This window comes from Choloepus didactylus, chromosome 9 (genome assembly GCF_015220235.1).
Source record: "Choloepus didactylus isolate mChoDid1 chromosome 9, mChoDid1.pri, whole genome shotgun sequence".
In the NCBI taxonomy this organism is placed as follows: Eukaryota; Metazoa; Chordata; class Mammalia; order Pilosa; family Megalonychidae; genus Choloepus; species Choloepus didactylus.
The window spans coordinates 120,796,904-120,814,601 of record NC_051315.1 but is presented as its reverse complement, the minus strand read 5'-3'; the positions used below and the strand labels follow the sequence as shown (position 1 = coordinate 120,814,601).

Sequence of the window (17,698 nt, the reverse complement as noted above, 5' to 3'; positions counted from 1 at the left end):
GAGTCAGTTAACATTTAGGGAGTTGTGTGTTTTCATCCGAGGTGGTCAATATGGGGATGTGGAATTTTTATACATTATAAATGTTTGGCATAGTACTTTTGGTCCATTGTGGCTTCACAAGGGCCAGTGTTAAAACTGCGTCCAAGTCTAAGCAAAGAAAACTGCCTGCATATTGGTTTGTGCTGGTGGAGGATAAAAGGGATAATTGGCTCCAGCCACAAGGGCAGTTATTGTGGGTACTTTAAGGTTTGGGCAATTTCAAGTGCAGAAATAGATATCCCATGGATATGACACATCAGGCCATGTGTATCTGTGGACTACACAATCACAATCTGCACACCTTTGACTACAGCTGCAGGAGTATTTCTTTAGACAAAATCGTGACCCCATTTGCCGTGAAGGGCAGACACGGTTCACATTCCATTATGTGTAAAGCTACCTGCTGTTTGCTTGCATTCCTTTTGCTACACTAATTTTGCTTGTATTTTAATGTTTTAGGGAACCTAAGAACGATTATACAAGTAACGATGCAGTAAAAATAAGTGCTTGCTACCCATTCCTTCATGAATATCACGCACAGCAGTAAAGCAAAAAAAATGTATTTAGCTTTTTTTAGGTTTTTTGCTTTTGTGGGTTTTTTTTTTTTTTATTTGCCTAACATGAATGTGCTGTAACAATAGTTAGCAGGTAAATAACTTGATGATGGCTAGCTTTGTTTAATGACTTATGAAATTTTCAAGAACAGTCCAAGTATAATTGTTAAGCACATGCGTATTAAGTCGATTTAAGAGGAATAAAAATTTCATGAAAGGACTTTTCAACTACTTACTCTACATCTTTTCATGTAAATTAGTTTTTGGTTCTGAAATTTCTCTAAAAGAAATTGTACATTAGGGGAAATTTATTCCTTATTCCCTTTTGGTAGCTAATGGGCTTTTACCAAGTTTAAATACAAAGTTTATCAGAACAACAAAAATACTACTCATGACTACTGTTTCCAACCATGTCCCATTCTCCTTTCCTTCCCCCTTTCCCTCCAACCCCCCCCCCAACAAAAAAGTTTCTATGTTGGGGAGGGGAGCAGGCTGTCAGTTGGACAAAACTAATATGTTTCATTTATATTTTTGGCATATGGCATTTTCTAACTTAGGAAACCACAATGTCCTTGGCCCTCAGGATGTAAATTTTTTGCTTGCACTTTTAGTTTTTAACAATATTTTGCTACTCTTGCAGCCTGCCTTCAGTTTCTTTCTATTTGTCAAATGCACAGGATTACCTTCCCTTTTTAGCCTTCTTCTTTCTTATCATCAATCATTCCTCTTTGGTAGCTGTATACTTGGAAAAAGGACTTGTGATCTTTCTGACTGCACTCATTTTCGAAGATGGTACTCTACTTCCCTTGCTTACATCCCACAGAGTACTTCCCTTTCTATTTACTGCAGCAAATCTCTTAGTTGAGATTGTGTTTATCTCCTTGTAAGTGCTACCTATCTTGAATGGTCTGTGATTGTCTGCCTTTAAATCTTCCCTTTTCTTCTATTCTCTAAATAATGATGGGGCTAAGTTATACCCAAAGCTCACCCTACAGACTATTTTCTCAGTACTTGCAGAAAACACCAAACAAAAATACCATTTTAAAAGAGGTGTGTTGTTTATATTCTTTTAGCATGTAAGCTCCTCAAGAGCAGGGGCAGTATTTCCTGAATGTTCTATTGTGCCTGTACTTCGTAAGTCCTCCAGAAATAGTGATGATGGGAGGCAATGGGTCTTAACGATAAGGGTGAGAAACTGAACTACCAAATACAGTTTTGCTGATGTTCTATTATGCTTTCAGATTAAATTGGGAAATACTGACCCTTTTGGAAAAGTGTCCCAAATATCACATTCAAATAAAAGTGCAATAGAGGCTTTGGGGTCTTCCTTTCAAGGAGAAAAGGTCTCTCATGTATGCATCTTTTGGGACAACATAATAATGCATCTTCTCTTACACCTCTTTATATTACCTTGTCTACTGATTTCTCCTGACACCCAGGCCAAGGAGGTAAAATAATCTTTTCATAGTCAAGAAAAATTAAGTTACAGGGAGGAGGTGGATCTCATACAATTAAATTATGAATAACATCTGAATTTAAAAAAAGAAAAAAAAGCTTAGCCTAAGAAAAATTTTAAAAACCAACATAGGTCTATACAACACAAAACAGGAAAACTAATGTAAATCACAGACTATAGTTAATAGTAAAATTATAATATTTTTTCATCAATTGTAACAAAGGTAAAACCTTAATGCAAGGGTTTTATAACCAGGGAGATTCTATGGGAACTCTGTATTTTCTGCATGATTTTTCTGTAACCAACTACTTTAATTTAAAAAAAAAAAAAAAAAAAAAAAAAAGGAAAATAAACTCTGCTTAAAAAATTTTACTTTAATATATAAACTATTTGTATTAGAAAATTCCCAAAACCCTAGAAAACTGACCTATCTTTTTGAAAAGCACACAGAGATTATGAGCAATAGTTCTGGAGTCAGGATGCCCAGAATTAAATTCAGACTTATTCATTTACTTATCTTACATCTTTACGCCTCACTTTCTTCATTTGCAGAACGAGGATCATTGCAGTAAGTTTTGGGAGAAATAAATGGATTTATAGGAAAGATATTTGTAAGTAGAATAAATAATCGACATTGGATTTAATTCACCCTGCTTTATTTCCTTGATGTTGACTATAAATTGCTCCTTGTAGGTACCCAGTTTACTGTTTTTACCCAGGAAGAACCGGCCTCCAGCCCTCCATTCCCGCCTCCAACTGGAATCCAGGCTGAAGCCTTAATTAGCATATGCAAACCGCGAGGGCGGGGCTACCGGCCTAACCCTGCAGAGCCGACGCCCCGCCCCTCCCCTACCTTGAGCTCTCGGTTCCCGGACCACCAAGGGCGCTGCTCCTTGGGGCTCATTCATCCGGGGATGTGAGCAAGTTTGCGAACAGAGACCCCTTCCCCCCTCCTAGGTAAGAACACCTCGGCAGGTGAACACTGGAGAAGCTCCGTCACCCTGGGGGCGGCCTCACTCCCTTTCTGCACCCGGCTCCGAGGCTCGGGGCCGAGCGGGGCACTGGCTGCAGCCCGGCCGCCTCCGACGTGGCCCGGGGGAGCTCTGGGGCCCGGGAGGCCCGAGGCCGGTGGCGCTTCCTCGGGGTGGAGGTGGCCGGGCTGCTCCCTGCGCTGCACGCCCTTGCCAGCCACGGCGTGAGATTCGCAGGTAGCACTGGCTGTGATTCTCGTCTCCAGCCATCTGGAAAAGCAGATAAATAAGACCGATTCCTGGTAGGGTGCCAGCACCCACAGCACCCGTGTCCACAGATGTGCACTGAAAAGAAACTTTATCACCAAATTCCAACTCCAGATCCTACGATGGCCAAAAGATCCTCGTGAGAATAAGAAAAGGAACTTTGTCCCCTAATTCAGATATGTAGACAGCAAATAATTGCTGTACATGTGTAGTAGGTTTAAACTTGTGGAGTGCTTGAAGCTTGAAGAAAATGAAGGAAATGTTTTCCGAAAATATTCTATGGTAAGTATTTTGCTCTTATAAATACTGGAACACATTGGTGTCTCCTAAGGCAAAAGGTGTTTCTTTGATGAAGGCACATAATTTCAATGAACCAAAACCTAACTACCTGTCCAAAAATGCTTTTCTTTAAACTATATTCATCTTAGCTGCAATTGACAAAAGTACTAATTTTGTTCTGTCATTGTTGGCTAGAAACCAACAGTGGCTTCTCAAGGCTGAGTAATTGTACATGCTATTCAAGCATAAATATTCAAAGATGAATTTCTTTCGTCTGCTGATCTTAGTGGTTTAGGTGAAATTATCTACTGTGTACCTGTCTGAATTTACTGTCACTGGGCTGCTAGTCTCAAGCTTTAATTCTGAGTGAATTTGCAATGTGTGATGACAATGAGAAGGATGGGAAGGAAGTTGCGTTAAGCACCTCTTATGTGCCAGGGCCAGAATGGGTCCTTCCTAAGACAGCTTTGTGAGGTGGGTGTGATTATGATTATCCCCAATTTAAGAGGAGACTTGGAGAAGATAAGTACATAACCCAGCTGCACAAGCACGCGTGGAACCAGAGGCAGGCAGGGGGCTTCAGACTGCAAAGTCCTGCTCTTTCCACTGGACCACACTGGCCACTGCAAACCCAAACCTGGAGAGAAAGAAAAGAACAGTCCTGAGGCTGGGGGGGCTCGACAACAAGATGTCAAAAGAGTAAAGTTGATTCCGTAATTTAACAACTATTAGCAAATCGTTTAGATTCAGAGGAACAAGCTGGGGGTTATTTAGACAGGGTAGATGAAAGATGAATGGCAACCATTGTTATGAGATAATTTTTGGAAAAAGAAGATAAAAATGAACACACCTTAAAGCTTTTATTTAGCTTATTAATGAGGAAACTGTAAGACTATTACACCCTGATTAAAAGAAGAATCCAAAGAATGGGCACATTTCTACATCAGGAATATTGAAATTGTGCAAGTGCAGGCAAAACTGGTTTTTCCCGTAAGGGGGAGAGGGAAGGGTTGTCCTTTCACAAGATAGAATTCATTTACATGTCTATAGACAACAAGTATTTCCCATTGCTATCTTACCTACTGCTTAAAGAAAATTGCTGAAAAAATGCACAGTTTTTTCTTGAAGTACAAATTTTCCCTGCCCCAGTGCATTTGACCAGTTGCCCACAAAACATTTCTGTGGCTGGCCATGGCCTTGGGTGTCTGACTTGAGTCAGACTTCCTATCTCAGCTCTCCACAGTGTATCCCCTCCTGCTGCACCTAAGACTAGACAGATTGAATCAGAGACATGCAGATTCCATGTGTTTTGGGAGGGGACCAGCAAATGCCTCAAAGGCAAGTAAAAGGAATGATAAAATGGAATCTGAAGCAGGCATCTATTCTTGAGAAAGTTTTGACCAAAAGCCCAACTATTCTGGCCTGTGTATTTAATACCTGGATTTAGCTCACTCCTTTGGGAGTTGTATGGAGTGCTTCACTGCAGAGAAGATTCCCTGAGTGAGAGTTGATATTCTAAACCACTGGTTACAAAATTCCAGGAAAACTACATTAGGTTTCTTTAATGTCTGCAAGAGAAGGTGTTGCTGATTAGGTTACCTCCCCAGTCATTTCGGAGAGGTGTGAATCTAGGTGTCTATTTTTTTAATGGGATTATGAAGAGGGTGAGTGGGAAGGCTGTGATCTTCTGCATATAAAGCCATCACTCTTGCCAGCTCCATTCTGAAAGTGGAGAAGGTCCTGGAGCAGGAAAAGAAGGAGGACACCAGCTGAGTGGAGAGGGCTCTGTGGCTGAGCTTCCCTGTGGCTGCACGCAGGAAGGAGCAGAACTCGGATCTGAAGGCAGGACCGGACCTGGCCCTGGAAAGGTATGGGTGGAAGAGGGAAGCCAGATGTCTGTTCAACTCCCTGACTCCCTGGAGGAGGGAGGGAGATGGAGGCAGTGGGACCGAGTTGGCCTCTGTTCTCCCCAAAGTGGGCACGAAGATTCTGTTATGTAGAAGAATGTAATTTGGGGCGAACTTGCAAGGTTTGCCAGCATATCCTGGTTTTGATTTATGGGCACGGTTACTGTTCTGGATTTTCTGGGACAGACCCTGGTTCAAAGATCCTGTCCTGTTTTCAGATTAAATGAGACAGCTCGCCCTGATTTGGAATTTGGAAAAACCTCAGTCATGGCATTATAGGAAAAGTCCAGGGTTGTGGGAAGGTGTACCTGGTAAAATGTTTTCTGGGACAGTGGTTAGGATTTACTTTCTTTAAATCGAAGCATAATTTTCATATAATATAAAGTATGTATCTTAAGTGAACAGTTTGAGTGTTTTATAATTGTAAACACCACAATCAAATCAATGGAGCAGTTTCATCATCCCCAGAAAGTTCCCTCATGTACCTTTCCGGTCGATTCCTCTCCCCATCTCATCCCCAGTTGAGATCCAGTTTCTAGTCCTGTAGATTAGCTTGGCTCGTATTAGGATTTCACTTGTAAAGGGAATCCTGTGTTTTTGTGTCTGGAGTCTTTGGCACAATGTAATGTTTTTGAAATTCATCTGAGTTGTTACCTATATCAGTAGTTCATTTCTTTTTGTTGCTGATTAGTATTCCATTGCTTCAATTTACAAATGGTAAATTGCCATTTGCCATTTAATGGACATTTCCATTGTAACACTTTGTTCACTATATGAACACAGCTGATAGGAATTTTCTTGTACAGTGTGCTAAGTGGTTTTCTGAAGGGGTTGTAGTGTTTTACATTCCCAGCAGTGATATTGAAATTGCTCTACATACTTACCAGCAGTTGGTATATCAATCTTTTAATGTTAAGGATTTGGGAAGGGCTAGCTCATAGTTGTAATTTGTACTTTCTAATGACTTATGTTGTGGAGTGTCTTTGCATGTGCTTTTTGTGAAGTGTCAGTTCAAATATTTTGCCCATGTCTTTTTATTGTGTTGTAGGTTTTCTTTATATATTTCAGACAAATTTCTTTGTCAGAAATAGATTCTGCAACTGTTTCTCTTAAGTCCATGTATTTCCTTTCTAGTTTTTTCATGGTGTCTTTTGATGAATGGATAGGTTTTTTTTGATGAAGTCCAATTTCTATTTTTTTTTTTTATTTGGAGGTTAGTCCTTGTTGTCATTTCAGTGGAATATTTGCCAATCCCTACATCGTAAAGATCTCCTATGTTTCTAAGAGCTTATGAAACTAGTTAATGCTATGCCATATTAATTTAAATAAGAGGAGGTCAGAGCTAAAATAAAATGACTCCATGGAAATTAATTGGTGAAACCCAAAGTCATATTCTCTCCTATTTTAGTACTAAATATTAGATTAAAAGGTATAAGTGGATGCTATAGTCTGATATCAGTTATAAGCAAATATTCCAATTTTCAGGTTTTTTACTTACTTCTATATGTAGTGAGGGGTTTCTGTCTATGTAGAAAATTTGAAAGGAGGACTTTTCCAAGTAGAAAATTTGAAAGGTGATCTTTCAGATGCTGGCCCAACTTTATTTTTCTAAATTGCATTGAGTTTGATAATGAAATGATTTGCAAATGTCTTCTCTTGCCTGACTCTCCTTTGGAATTTAGAGGCTCTAAGCTTGTGACAGTTTAAATGATCAGATACTGAGTTTCACCTGCAGTAGAGATTCTGAGGGAGTAATGTGAAGATTAGGTCACATCCTCTGACACTGGCATCAGAGTGGATTTGCCAGGCATCCTCTCTGACAGGAGAGTAACCAGTCTGATTACTAGGGAGGAGGACTGGGCAGAAACTGGGTTTAGACTGGGGATTCCAGATATTCTCCTAAATTCCATCCTCTGTTAACTGGGTGGGTGGGTGGATAGAGTGGGGGAAGAAACTGATCCACTAAAGGCCCTCCTTGGCTAGGAATCCACGCAGCCCTCAAGGAGCCAGGATCCCACCTGTGGTCAGTGTTTGTTTTGTGTGCCCGTTTCTACAATTCTACTGGGGTTGTACATGTATTACATATTGTCTTTATCGTCTTGATCTCCCCAACTACCTCTGGTTAGGCAGCAGTCTGAGAACAGTAAAGATATGAGGGATAGATAATCCAGGGGCTGTGAAGATCCCAGGGACCATCAAGACCACTCTCCATAAGTTGACCAACCCTTGGTAGTGGACTATCTAAAACAGCTATTTCAGCAAGAACTTTAATAACAAAGAAAGAAGGCCCAGCAAACCCCAGGGGCTTCTCCTGAAGAAGATAAATCCCCTACTTCCTGGGTTGAGTGAGTGGGTGGAGACAGTCAACCCCAGTTTGCTTTGGCAAACTGTTCTCATTGCCCACATTGCTCACTATTGCTGTCATCTAGTTTCCAAATCCTGATTGCCATTGTCTCAGCTCAGCTTCATCCTGCCCTCTTGATGTAAAGGTAAGCAGTGTTCACTTTAACTTAAGGATAGGGCTGGTGGCAGGCATGGTGTGATTCAGCAGACCCTCCCTACCTACCCAGCCCCTCACAGAGCCCCTCCCCTAGGATCCCTGGAATTCCACCCAGGTCTTCTGGAACAAGAATTATCTGTCCCCTCTCTGATCCTCTTGCAAACCATAATTGCCCCTGGAGGCTCTATACATTGAGCCAGAATCTTTATTATGAGTGTGTTTATAAAAAAAACTTTCTGTCCTCAATGTGGACAGAGGTTGGTGTGAATTATTAATGAATTGTTCTGTGTCCTTTTCTCTGTGTACTCACAGTACATACATTTTAATTCACACTAGCCCTGTGTCTAGTGCTCAGCAGCCTCATGAGGCTACTGGCTATCAAACTATACAGTCCAGATACCTTGCTTGAACCAGAACCATTTTGTACTCAAATATCAGTGCCCATAGGTTACCTAGATAGGTGATCATTCCTGAAGTAGGGGATGTCAATCTCACAAACAGTCCTTGTGAGTTTAGGTATTATTAGTCCCATTTTATAGATGAGGAAACTCAAGATTTAGTAAAATTAAGAATTATCCCCAGGTCAGCCAACTAACAAATGCCATTGAAAGATTTAAACTCAAGCATTCCCAAGTTGATACTTCAGATCCTTTTCATTGCAATTGCTGTTTTCATTGCTTCATACTGTGTAGTGAGAAAGAAAGCATTTGTACAAGTCAAGTGATCTTTGACTCCTGCTAAATAACCAAGGTTTGCTTGATTCGAATGCCTGGAAAATGGGATGTTTGGACTGTTGAACTGGTACTGATTTACCAAAATTAGAAATCCAAGGAACTTACTTTGGTCTAAATAATTTTCACAAGTCAGTACATATTTAGATGCCCATCATGTGCCAAGCACAGTGCTAGGCAAGGGAGAAACTAACTGAGAGATTAATGTGCTATAAACTCCTGCCATTCAGTATGTCAGAAAGAAGTGGGCACACAAATGCAAAGCATTAGAAATAGTGGGTATATGGGAATACTATATTTTCTACATGACTTTTCTATAAACCAACAACTTCTCTAAACAATTTTTTTTTTAAAATGAAGTAGGCAGATAAAAGAAAGTCTGATCAACTCAGTCTGTGTTCAGTATACATTGACTTTCAGCTCCTGGATGAAGTAGTTTTTCCCCAACATGAAAACCAGTAATTCACTAGTCAGTGTTTTATTTTGAGACGCATTTATGAGAACGTTCTACTTTGGCCCTTCGCTTACTGCTTAGTAGTAGCTATCTGTTACATGTTAATGATAGAGAGTACCAAAGTGTGTCTCCGACACCATAATCATGTATAAAGAGTTCATTGACTAAGAAGCATTTGACTGCTCACCTCCAGCACCTTAGGGAACATTTTTCATCACTCACCTTTTCATTGCATCTACAAATGGATGAAATTCTACTTTGCATAAAACATTCAGAAATAATCCATTTTTTCATTACGTTCAAGATGCCAAAAAAAAAAAAAAATCAGTTAATTTTTGTCTTGTTTCTGTTTGCGCAGCCATGGATTGTTTCCAGAGTTCGCTGAGCCATTCCTGGATTTATCCCACTGTGATCCTCTGCTTATTTGGATTTTTCTCCATGATGAGACCCTCAGAACCATTCCTAATCCCATATTTATCTGGACCAAATAAAAACCTGACAAGCGCAGAGGTAGGTTAATAAATATATTTAATGCAACTTCAGATGAATATAGGACTTCATTCAACTTGAAATTGGGTGAACACATTGACTTCAGTGGGTCTCATTGTCATGGGATTTCTCATAAATTAGATCTGCTGTACTCTTTCCTCCTCACATTCACAAATATGCCCAGCTAAAAGCACTCAAAGAGGTTTTTATAGAGTCCTAACATCTCAGGTCTCCATTGATTATATTATACTAATCCTGAATCAAATCTCTGTCAAGCACATAATCAAGTATTTATAGTAGACTTTCAGGCTGCTGAAGTAGAAACAGGATCTGATAAAGAACCGTAGTATTTCCTTAAGACAACAATTTCACGTTCTCAGTTTTGAAAAACTATTTACCCACAGGTGAGACATTAACAACTTTATCTCCTAGCCATTCCCTCTTCCCCCAGAAGGGCAAAATCCCCAAAATGCTCTTACTTGAAAGACCTGCCTCTTTTGCTTATTAAAAATGCAATAAGAATATGCACTGGCCAGCCTGGGGAGTTATTCTGGGCTGGTTTTACAATCTCAGCCATAGCCATGAAAATGTCGAATAGAGTGCTTTCCACTGGAAGACTTACTGGTGTTTTTACAGTGATGAAGTGGCGAAGACAGAAAGGCACATTTCATGGTGCCAGTGACTCTTACGGACAACTCAGTTTTAATGTTTCTTGAACGTTGGCTTGAAGCATGTCACGCTTAAGACAAAACAAGGTCTATAACTACGTTTTGAATCAGTCCATTGAATCCACTGGGGCCTGGGGTTTGCTCCTACACCTGCTGGGGACCTGTTAATGGAACCAACCTTGAAGGGAGGTACAGCTCAGGCCCACGAGCTGTTCTATGTCCTCTTGCTTTCTATAAAAATCTCATGGGTCTGTATGTCATGCGGGAAGTTTCCATGATTGAAAGGCTGCTCCCTCACCCATCATACGCCAAAGATCCAGGAACTTCTTTAGTCCCTTCCATCTAGAAAATTGAGGTCTCTGGATTTCTAACTAAATCCATTAAATGACGCCTCTTAAATTGAGGCCAATATTGAGTAAGCAGAATTGATAAGTAGAATTGGGGGAAAAGGGGTTGGAAGCCCTGTGAGGTTGGCCAGGAAGGAGATGAAAGGCATCAATAACTTTTATTCCAACTTCCCACTGCAAGGTCCTTTACGCTTAGCTTCACCTGCATATTCATCCAGGCGTTGTAAGGGCTCAAATTTTTGACAACATCAGAAGTATCTGCAGAGTTTTTTACTAACATGCTCAAACATAAATACTATTTAAACTTAATAGTTCAGATTGCATTTTAATCAAATAGAGTCTTTTACTGGGGCACACCTATATATGTAAACTGTCTGCCTTTTTGGGGAGTGAGGGACTCTTCTTAGTGGTTTCTTTGAATCCCAGGGTTTTCTATTGTGCTTTTCCATCAGTTGGTCTAAGAATTTGATATTGGTTAAGCCATCTGCCCTCTAGACATGCCCCATTCTCAGACAGGTAACCCTTTTCACTTCCGGGTGCTTTGTGGTCCCATGACTCATTTTTTGCCATTGCAGATCACAAATGAAATCCTCCCCGTTTGGACATACTCTTACCTGGTGCTGCTCTTCCCCGTTTTTATCCTCACCGATTACGTCCGCTACAAGCCAGTAATCATCATACAGGGCATCAGTTACATCGTGACCTGGCTGCTGCTCTTGTTTGGCCAAGGCGTGAAGGCCATGCAGGCTGTCGAGTTCTTCTACGGGCTGGTCACCGCCACTGATGTGGCCTACTATGCCTACATATACAGCGTGGTCAGCCCGGAACACTACCAGAGAGTGAGCAGCTACTGTCGGAGCGTGACGCTGGTGGCCTACACGGCGGCCTCCGTGCTGGCCCAGCTCCTCGTATCCCTGGCTGACATGTCATACTTCTACCTCAATGTCATATCCTTGGCCTCTGTCACGATGGCCTTCCTTTGCTCACTTTTCCTACCCATGCCCAGGAAGAGCATGTTCTTTCATGCAAAACCCAGCAAAGAAGCGCAGACCTCCCCAGGCACAGAGGCAGTGGTCGGTGGATCTCAGGAGGCTGGTGCACCAGGCTGCACAGAGAAGAAACCCACGTCGGAAATACTCACCGTTTCAGGGAGTCTGGATGCTGGACAGTTGAGCAGCCCTCATCCAAGCAATGTGATTGTGAGAGTGTTTGTGCAGTGGTTCCAAGACCTGAGGGAGTGCTACTCCTCAGAGCGCCTTTTTTACTGGTCCCTGTGGTGGGCTTTTTCCACAGCCGGGTTTAACCAGGTTGTGAACTATGTTCAAATCCTGTGGGATTACAAGGCACCATCCCAGAATTCTTCCATCTACAATGGAGCAGTGGAAGCCATTGCAACATTTGGAGGTAAATAACTGTTGTTGATTTATCATCCTATTATCAATGTGTAGATTGTAGGCTATGCCCATTAAGTTAATTCCTAGAGGTGCTCAACTTCTCCATTGTTCTGTTCAATCGGTACTTAAATATTTTTTCAGGAATGGAAGACACTTCTGTTTAATATGTTATAACTGATCACAAGGAGCACATCAAGTGTTCAGGATTAAGCACCAAATTTAAGATTCTACTTCATCATCCAGAAAAGTGTTGTTTTTAATATAAAAAGGAAAAAATGAATCTTATAGATAAGCATGAAATTTTTATTCCTGATTATTTTAATAATGAACTGAATTACTAATAATCTCCCAACAATGTTAAGCTGCCTTTTACCTAAGTTCTACAATAAATATTTATATCCAGGTGATTGGAACTTAAATGAGACTAGAAGACATTTTCTAGGAAGTGAGAGTTTTGCACACTTTCATTTACAAAAAGTTTCAGAAAGCTCATTGTGGCATCTGCTTTCTGATTGCCTCCCTCTGGGAGATTTTAGTATAACTCCTGAAAACCAAGACTCAGCAGGAACTGGTTCACTAAAGTATTCTTCTTACATTCCAATTTTTGGGGAAAATTTTTAAAGTTCAATTTCCTTGATATTCACAGTTCTTTCCTAGGTCATATGTCAAAAAGGTAATTAATCAAATGTCAATAACTTGAAACATAATTACCATCCTTAGTCACTGTCAATTACAAACCTCTTAAAATTAGTATAGGTCCTTACACTCAAAGCTTCAAATAAATTAGTACAGGCTTGAAAACATTAAGATGGAGACTAGAAATAAGATTAAGATTAATAAAAGTAGCAATCCAGTGCACCACATCTGATAGCCATCATTGAAAATTTTCCTGATAGTATAGCATCTGGCCCATAGTCAAGACAATGAAATGAATGACCGAAAGAATAGAAAGTAAAGACACAAGTCAAAAGAAAACAGAATAGAAAAAGGGGTAGATCCACATTTAGATGGAATAAGCTATTTCTGTGAAATTCATATTCATCTCTTAGAATTAACTGAGACCACTGGGTTTTGAAGAAAGCATGTTGGTATTTCCCATGTGCAAATCAATATGTTGGATCTTCATTGATGTTTTTTCCAGGGGCCGTGGCGGCCTTTGCAGTGGGTTACGTGAAAGTCAACTGGGATCTCCTGGGAGAGTTGGCTTTGGCTGTCTTCTCCGTGGTCAATGCGGGAGCCTTACTGCTCATGCATTACACGGACAGCATCTGGGCCTGCTATGCCGGCTACTTGGTCTTCAAGTCAGGCTACATGCTCCTCATCACCATCGCAGTGTGAGTGTCCCCATCCACTCCTTCCACCTCCAAAACCAGCCCAGCATTCCTCTGCTGTGGTTCCTTTGAGGAGGATTTTAGTTTAGTCACTTGGAATTTTAAATGTTGACCACTTCATATTAAATTAGACACAACTTAGCCCTCTTTTCATTTAGCTAATTTCCTCTCAGAATAACATTAAGATTAGTTATCAAGAAAAATAGGTTTCTAAACTGAAAGCAGGAATACATTATTAGGTTTTGATTATTTTAAGCAGTGTTTTCCATAACAAGATGTTATATAATCCAATTTTGAATGAGTAAGTTTTTATTTCATCCCTGATTTCATTTGCTGATTTGTGTAATCCTAGGCGCATACTTTTGTGTGAAACAAAATATTTCCTGAAAAGTCATAAGAAGTTGGATACTAAAACAAAAGGAGGGTTGCAGAAATTTTTTTGAATGATGATGAAAACATTTTGTTCCATATAACTGTGGCCAATGTTGGCTACAGGAAATGAGCTTTAGTACTAACAAAGAAATAAGAAATATATGACTTTCAAATTGCAGGGAAGAAGTATAGACAAAAATTTTATTAAGTTTTGTTTTAATTTGTGAAAAATGTTTTATCTTGATAAGCAATTGAAATATATGCAGCAATAATATATATGCAGGAATATTAGAACTCAGAGAAGGAATCATGAGGCAAAGAAAGGAGGTGAAACTTTAGGGTGTTCTTTTGGTAAGTTTATTTTTGCATTGAAATATCTCAGTCTGAAAAATCAAGTTCATGTGCCCTAACTTCTTTTCTTTAATGTGAGGATTTTGTTAAGAAGGATTATATTTTTTCTTATTGCATCGTTTTAAAAATAGCAGTATCCAAATCCTTTACCTGCATTCCAAGAAAGAGCTCTATATGAATTAATTACAAGATTCACTCAATCATTCAAGCAATCATGTCTGGCTCTTCCGAAGAATAATTCAGACAATTGACAAGAGGATAATGCTGATAAATTCCATTGGTATTAGATAATGCTGCATTTTCATAAAAACGCAATGCTAAAAAGTTTCTAAAATCAGATAGCTCCAATATTTTCAAGTTGTAGGAACTGAGAACATTTAGGTTTAATTTGTGAACGCATATATTGGTTAGTTCAAGGATTTTGCCATGTAATACCTGTAATTATTCAATTTTTAACTATACATTTAAACTCCCTTTCTCTTTTCCTATCTATATACTGGAGGACACTCTTTTCAGATTCTATCTTTAAAGAAAAAACCCATTTACCTCTTGTTAAAATACAGATGGGATGTTTAATGGTAGGTTTCAGATCGCAGTTAACCTGAGTGTGGAACGCTACGCCCTGGTGTTTGGAATCAACACCTTCTTGGCCCTGGTGATCCAGACCATCCTAACTGTGATTGTTGTGGACCAGAGAGGGCTCAACCTGCCAATCAGCATTCAGGTGAGTTCCCCTAGTTCTCTCTTCCTACTGATGGAGTGGGTGGGAGTGTTGAATATTGGGGAACATCTCCAAGATTTCTCAACCTCACAATTGCCAGCATTTAAATTTCTTGAAGAAGTCCCTGGCTAGGCAAATTTGAAAATCAGAGATACCGTAGTTAGCATGTTAACTCACCAAGTAGGACTCAGACAGTCATCACAACTAGGCCAAGATTTGTCTTTGCCTCCTAAAGCCTCATTAGGTCACAGGCTCACCTTTGTACCTGCATGTATTTCCTCTTTCTCTCACCATCCAGTTCTGAGGTTACTGAGGTTTCCACTAGGAAGGGGTGTCTGCCTCAGAAACCAGTACCCTCTACCAGCTACACCAAGGGATGAAAACTGGCCTAATTTCACATTTTCTATGTGGATTGAAAAAGGGGGTAAGGCAGGTAAGAAGTAAGCTCAGTGTCTGAAATTCATTCTTAGAGGTGTGGTATGTAGCATTGCACTATTCTTCAGATATGACGCATAGATCAGTGAGATTTCTGTTTTTCATTGTTGATGACAATAGCTAGGATATGAGCCCAAGCACTCTGCCTCCAAAGTGCACACTTTTAGTCACTGCATTGATAATCTTTCTCACCTATTTTTTCTAAGATGGGAGACGAATATTTTATGCAAATCAAATGACCCATGTTTGAATCCTGGGTCTCAGTTTCCCCATATTCCAAGTAAACCAACAGCATTGTTTATCATCATTGACATAGATGTTCAGTTTCTGTATGTGCTAAATGATTTGTTTTTCTCCAGTTTTTAGTTTATGGGAGCTATTTTGCGGTCATTGCTGGAATTTTCCTGATGAGAAGCATAAGCATTATCTACTCAGCCAAATGTCTAAGGAGCTCTGCGCCGAGTCAGAGTCCAGCCAAGCCACACTCAGAGGAACCAAGTGACGTGACCATTGAGACCAGGCTCTAGGCATGTCCAGCCCTGCAGCCCTGAGCATGGATGCTGAGGTTCCCAAAGGCACTGAATGAAAACGCAAGAGTGTGAGGTGGACAGCATGATGTGCTTTGTCATAAATTCACACACTCTGCAAGTCTGGATTCCAACAGACCTTTTCAAAACCACAACAAACCTCAGCTTTAGAGAGGATGTGTGCCCCGCTGATCTGGATGCAGTTGACAGGACTCATCACGTTGGGGACCCCAGTGGATGGCAGTGACCAAAAAATTCTATTTTCATCTCAGGCAAGGACATGCAAATGGTGAGGAATACCATGAGAAAACAGCAGCCATCTTGGAGTTGGTATTAGCTGTTTGCGAGCAGACATGCTAGCTGGATTGTCCTGTTGCTGGGTTCAGATACTTGCTTGATCTCACTCAAGTTGGCAATACATAGGACATTTTTTGGTCGTATGAACTATTGTCTATCATCTTCCAATAAGTATATTTTTATATAACTTACAGTTCTCTGAGAGAATTACAAAGTTTGGTCCCATTTCTAAGGACTTCTCTTCAACTCCCAATAATAAAGCAGTATTCACAAGCTATTATTTGATAATATCATCCTTTGACGTTTTCATGACTTTTTTTTCATTTTGTGGTCTGTTGAGTTGTTGAAAACTCTACCTCAGGAATAGTTCCAGACTCTCCTGAATGTCTGCAGGATGACATTCACACGGGTTCCCAGGGGCCATGGGAGAGGCAAATGACTCCTCTCCAGACCGTGACCACAAATAACTTTTAATCCAATGTTAGAGTGCTGTGTAGGGTTTCTAGAAGTAATTTTAAATAAGAGAATGGATGGGGAAAAAGACAAACAAACACATAATCTTTACAGCAGACATTGTATAAGTCATTCTGGCAGTCTTTTAAAAAACTAGTTTGCAACCACCATGATCCCAAAATTGCATTCCTAGACATATATGCTGGAATAATGAAACTTTTATTCACACAAAGAGAACTGTACATGAATCCTTTATTTGTAATAACCCCAAACTGGTAACAATACAGATGTCCATTAATGGGTACATGGTTAAACAAATTGTGGTACATCCATGCCATCGAATACTACTCGATGGTAAAAAGGAACAACCTATTGATAACATACACACACACATCCACACCCAAGTCAGTGCAGGTAGAGAAAAGAAGACATAGTCCCTCTTTTAAGCAACTCAGACACTAGCAGTAAGATTAATAAGGTTGGTAGATAAACACAAGCCATGCAGAAAGAGAGGTGTTACAGACTAGAAGAAAATAGTTAGCAGATTCACAAAAGAGGACCAGTCAACTCAACTTGCTCAGGTCAAGGAATGCATTACAAGAAATTACTGTTGGCTGAGCCAATTCCTAGTTGTGAAACTTCTGAAAACCCTTAGAGAACATAAGATTATCAGGATACTTATCTACCCTAGAAGTGGACAAGATACAGTGGAGCAATTCATTAACCATTGTGATTTATCCTCTGAACATCAACCCTCCCTTAGTAATATGATTATAAATGTAGAAGGTTTAAAAATGCTGATGTATCTTAAACCTGAAAAAAAAGTTTTTGTTGATAATTTTCAATTCATTGTTAATATGGTCATTTTTAGTTGTTATGTTCCTTTTCTGGAATTAAGAATGAAAACAGTCAGGTCCTCTGAACAGAAGAGTTCAGTTCATGGTCCATCCATATTTACTCTGATGCTCTAGAAGAAAGATTTTATAACATTTGTATTTCATTGTTTTCTCCCTCAAAGGTAATTTTACCGACTTTAAAACATGTTTTTAAGAACATACATTTCTAACCACCATTTCCAATTTGTTAATAGCGACTTGTTTAATTGTTCATGATTTGGTGGACTAAAGTGTCCACTCTATTGATAAGAATGGAAAG

At 39.9% G+C, this 17,698-nt stretch overlaps 1 protein-coding gene across 2 annotated transcripts; it reads left to right on the top strand.

Moving 5' to 3' along the window:
• Nucleotides 1-2,933: 2,933 nt before the first annotated feature.
• Nucleotides 2,934-16,348, top strand: LOC119544312 (thiamine transporter 2-like). Of its 2 annotated transcripts, XM_037849688.1 has the most exons (7): nt 2,934-3,569; nt 5,282-5,434; nt 9,517-9,668; nt 11,238-12,066; nt 13,198-13,390; nt 14,693-14,834; nt 15,626-16,348. In XM_037849688.1, the coding sequence occupies exons 3-7, from the start codon at nt 9,519-9,521 to the stop codon at nt 15,791-15,793; spliced, it is 1,482 nt and encodes a 493-aa protein (XP_037705616.1). In that variant the 5' UTR covers nt 2,934-3,569; nt 5,282-5,434; nt 9,517-9,518; the 3' UTR covers nt 15,794-16,348. The 2 variants fall into 2 exon arrangements, with proteins under 2 accessions (XP_037705616.1, XP_037705617.1); XM_037849689.1 differs by lacking the exon at nt 5,282-5,434.
• Nucleotides 16,349-17,698: the final 1,350 nt, after the last annotated feature.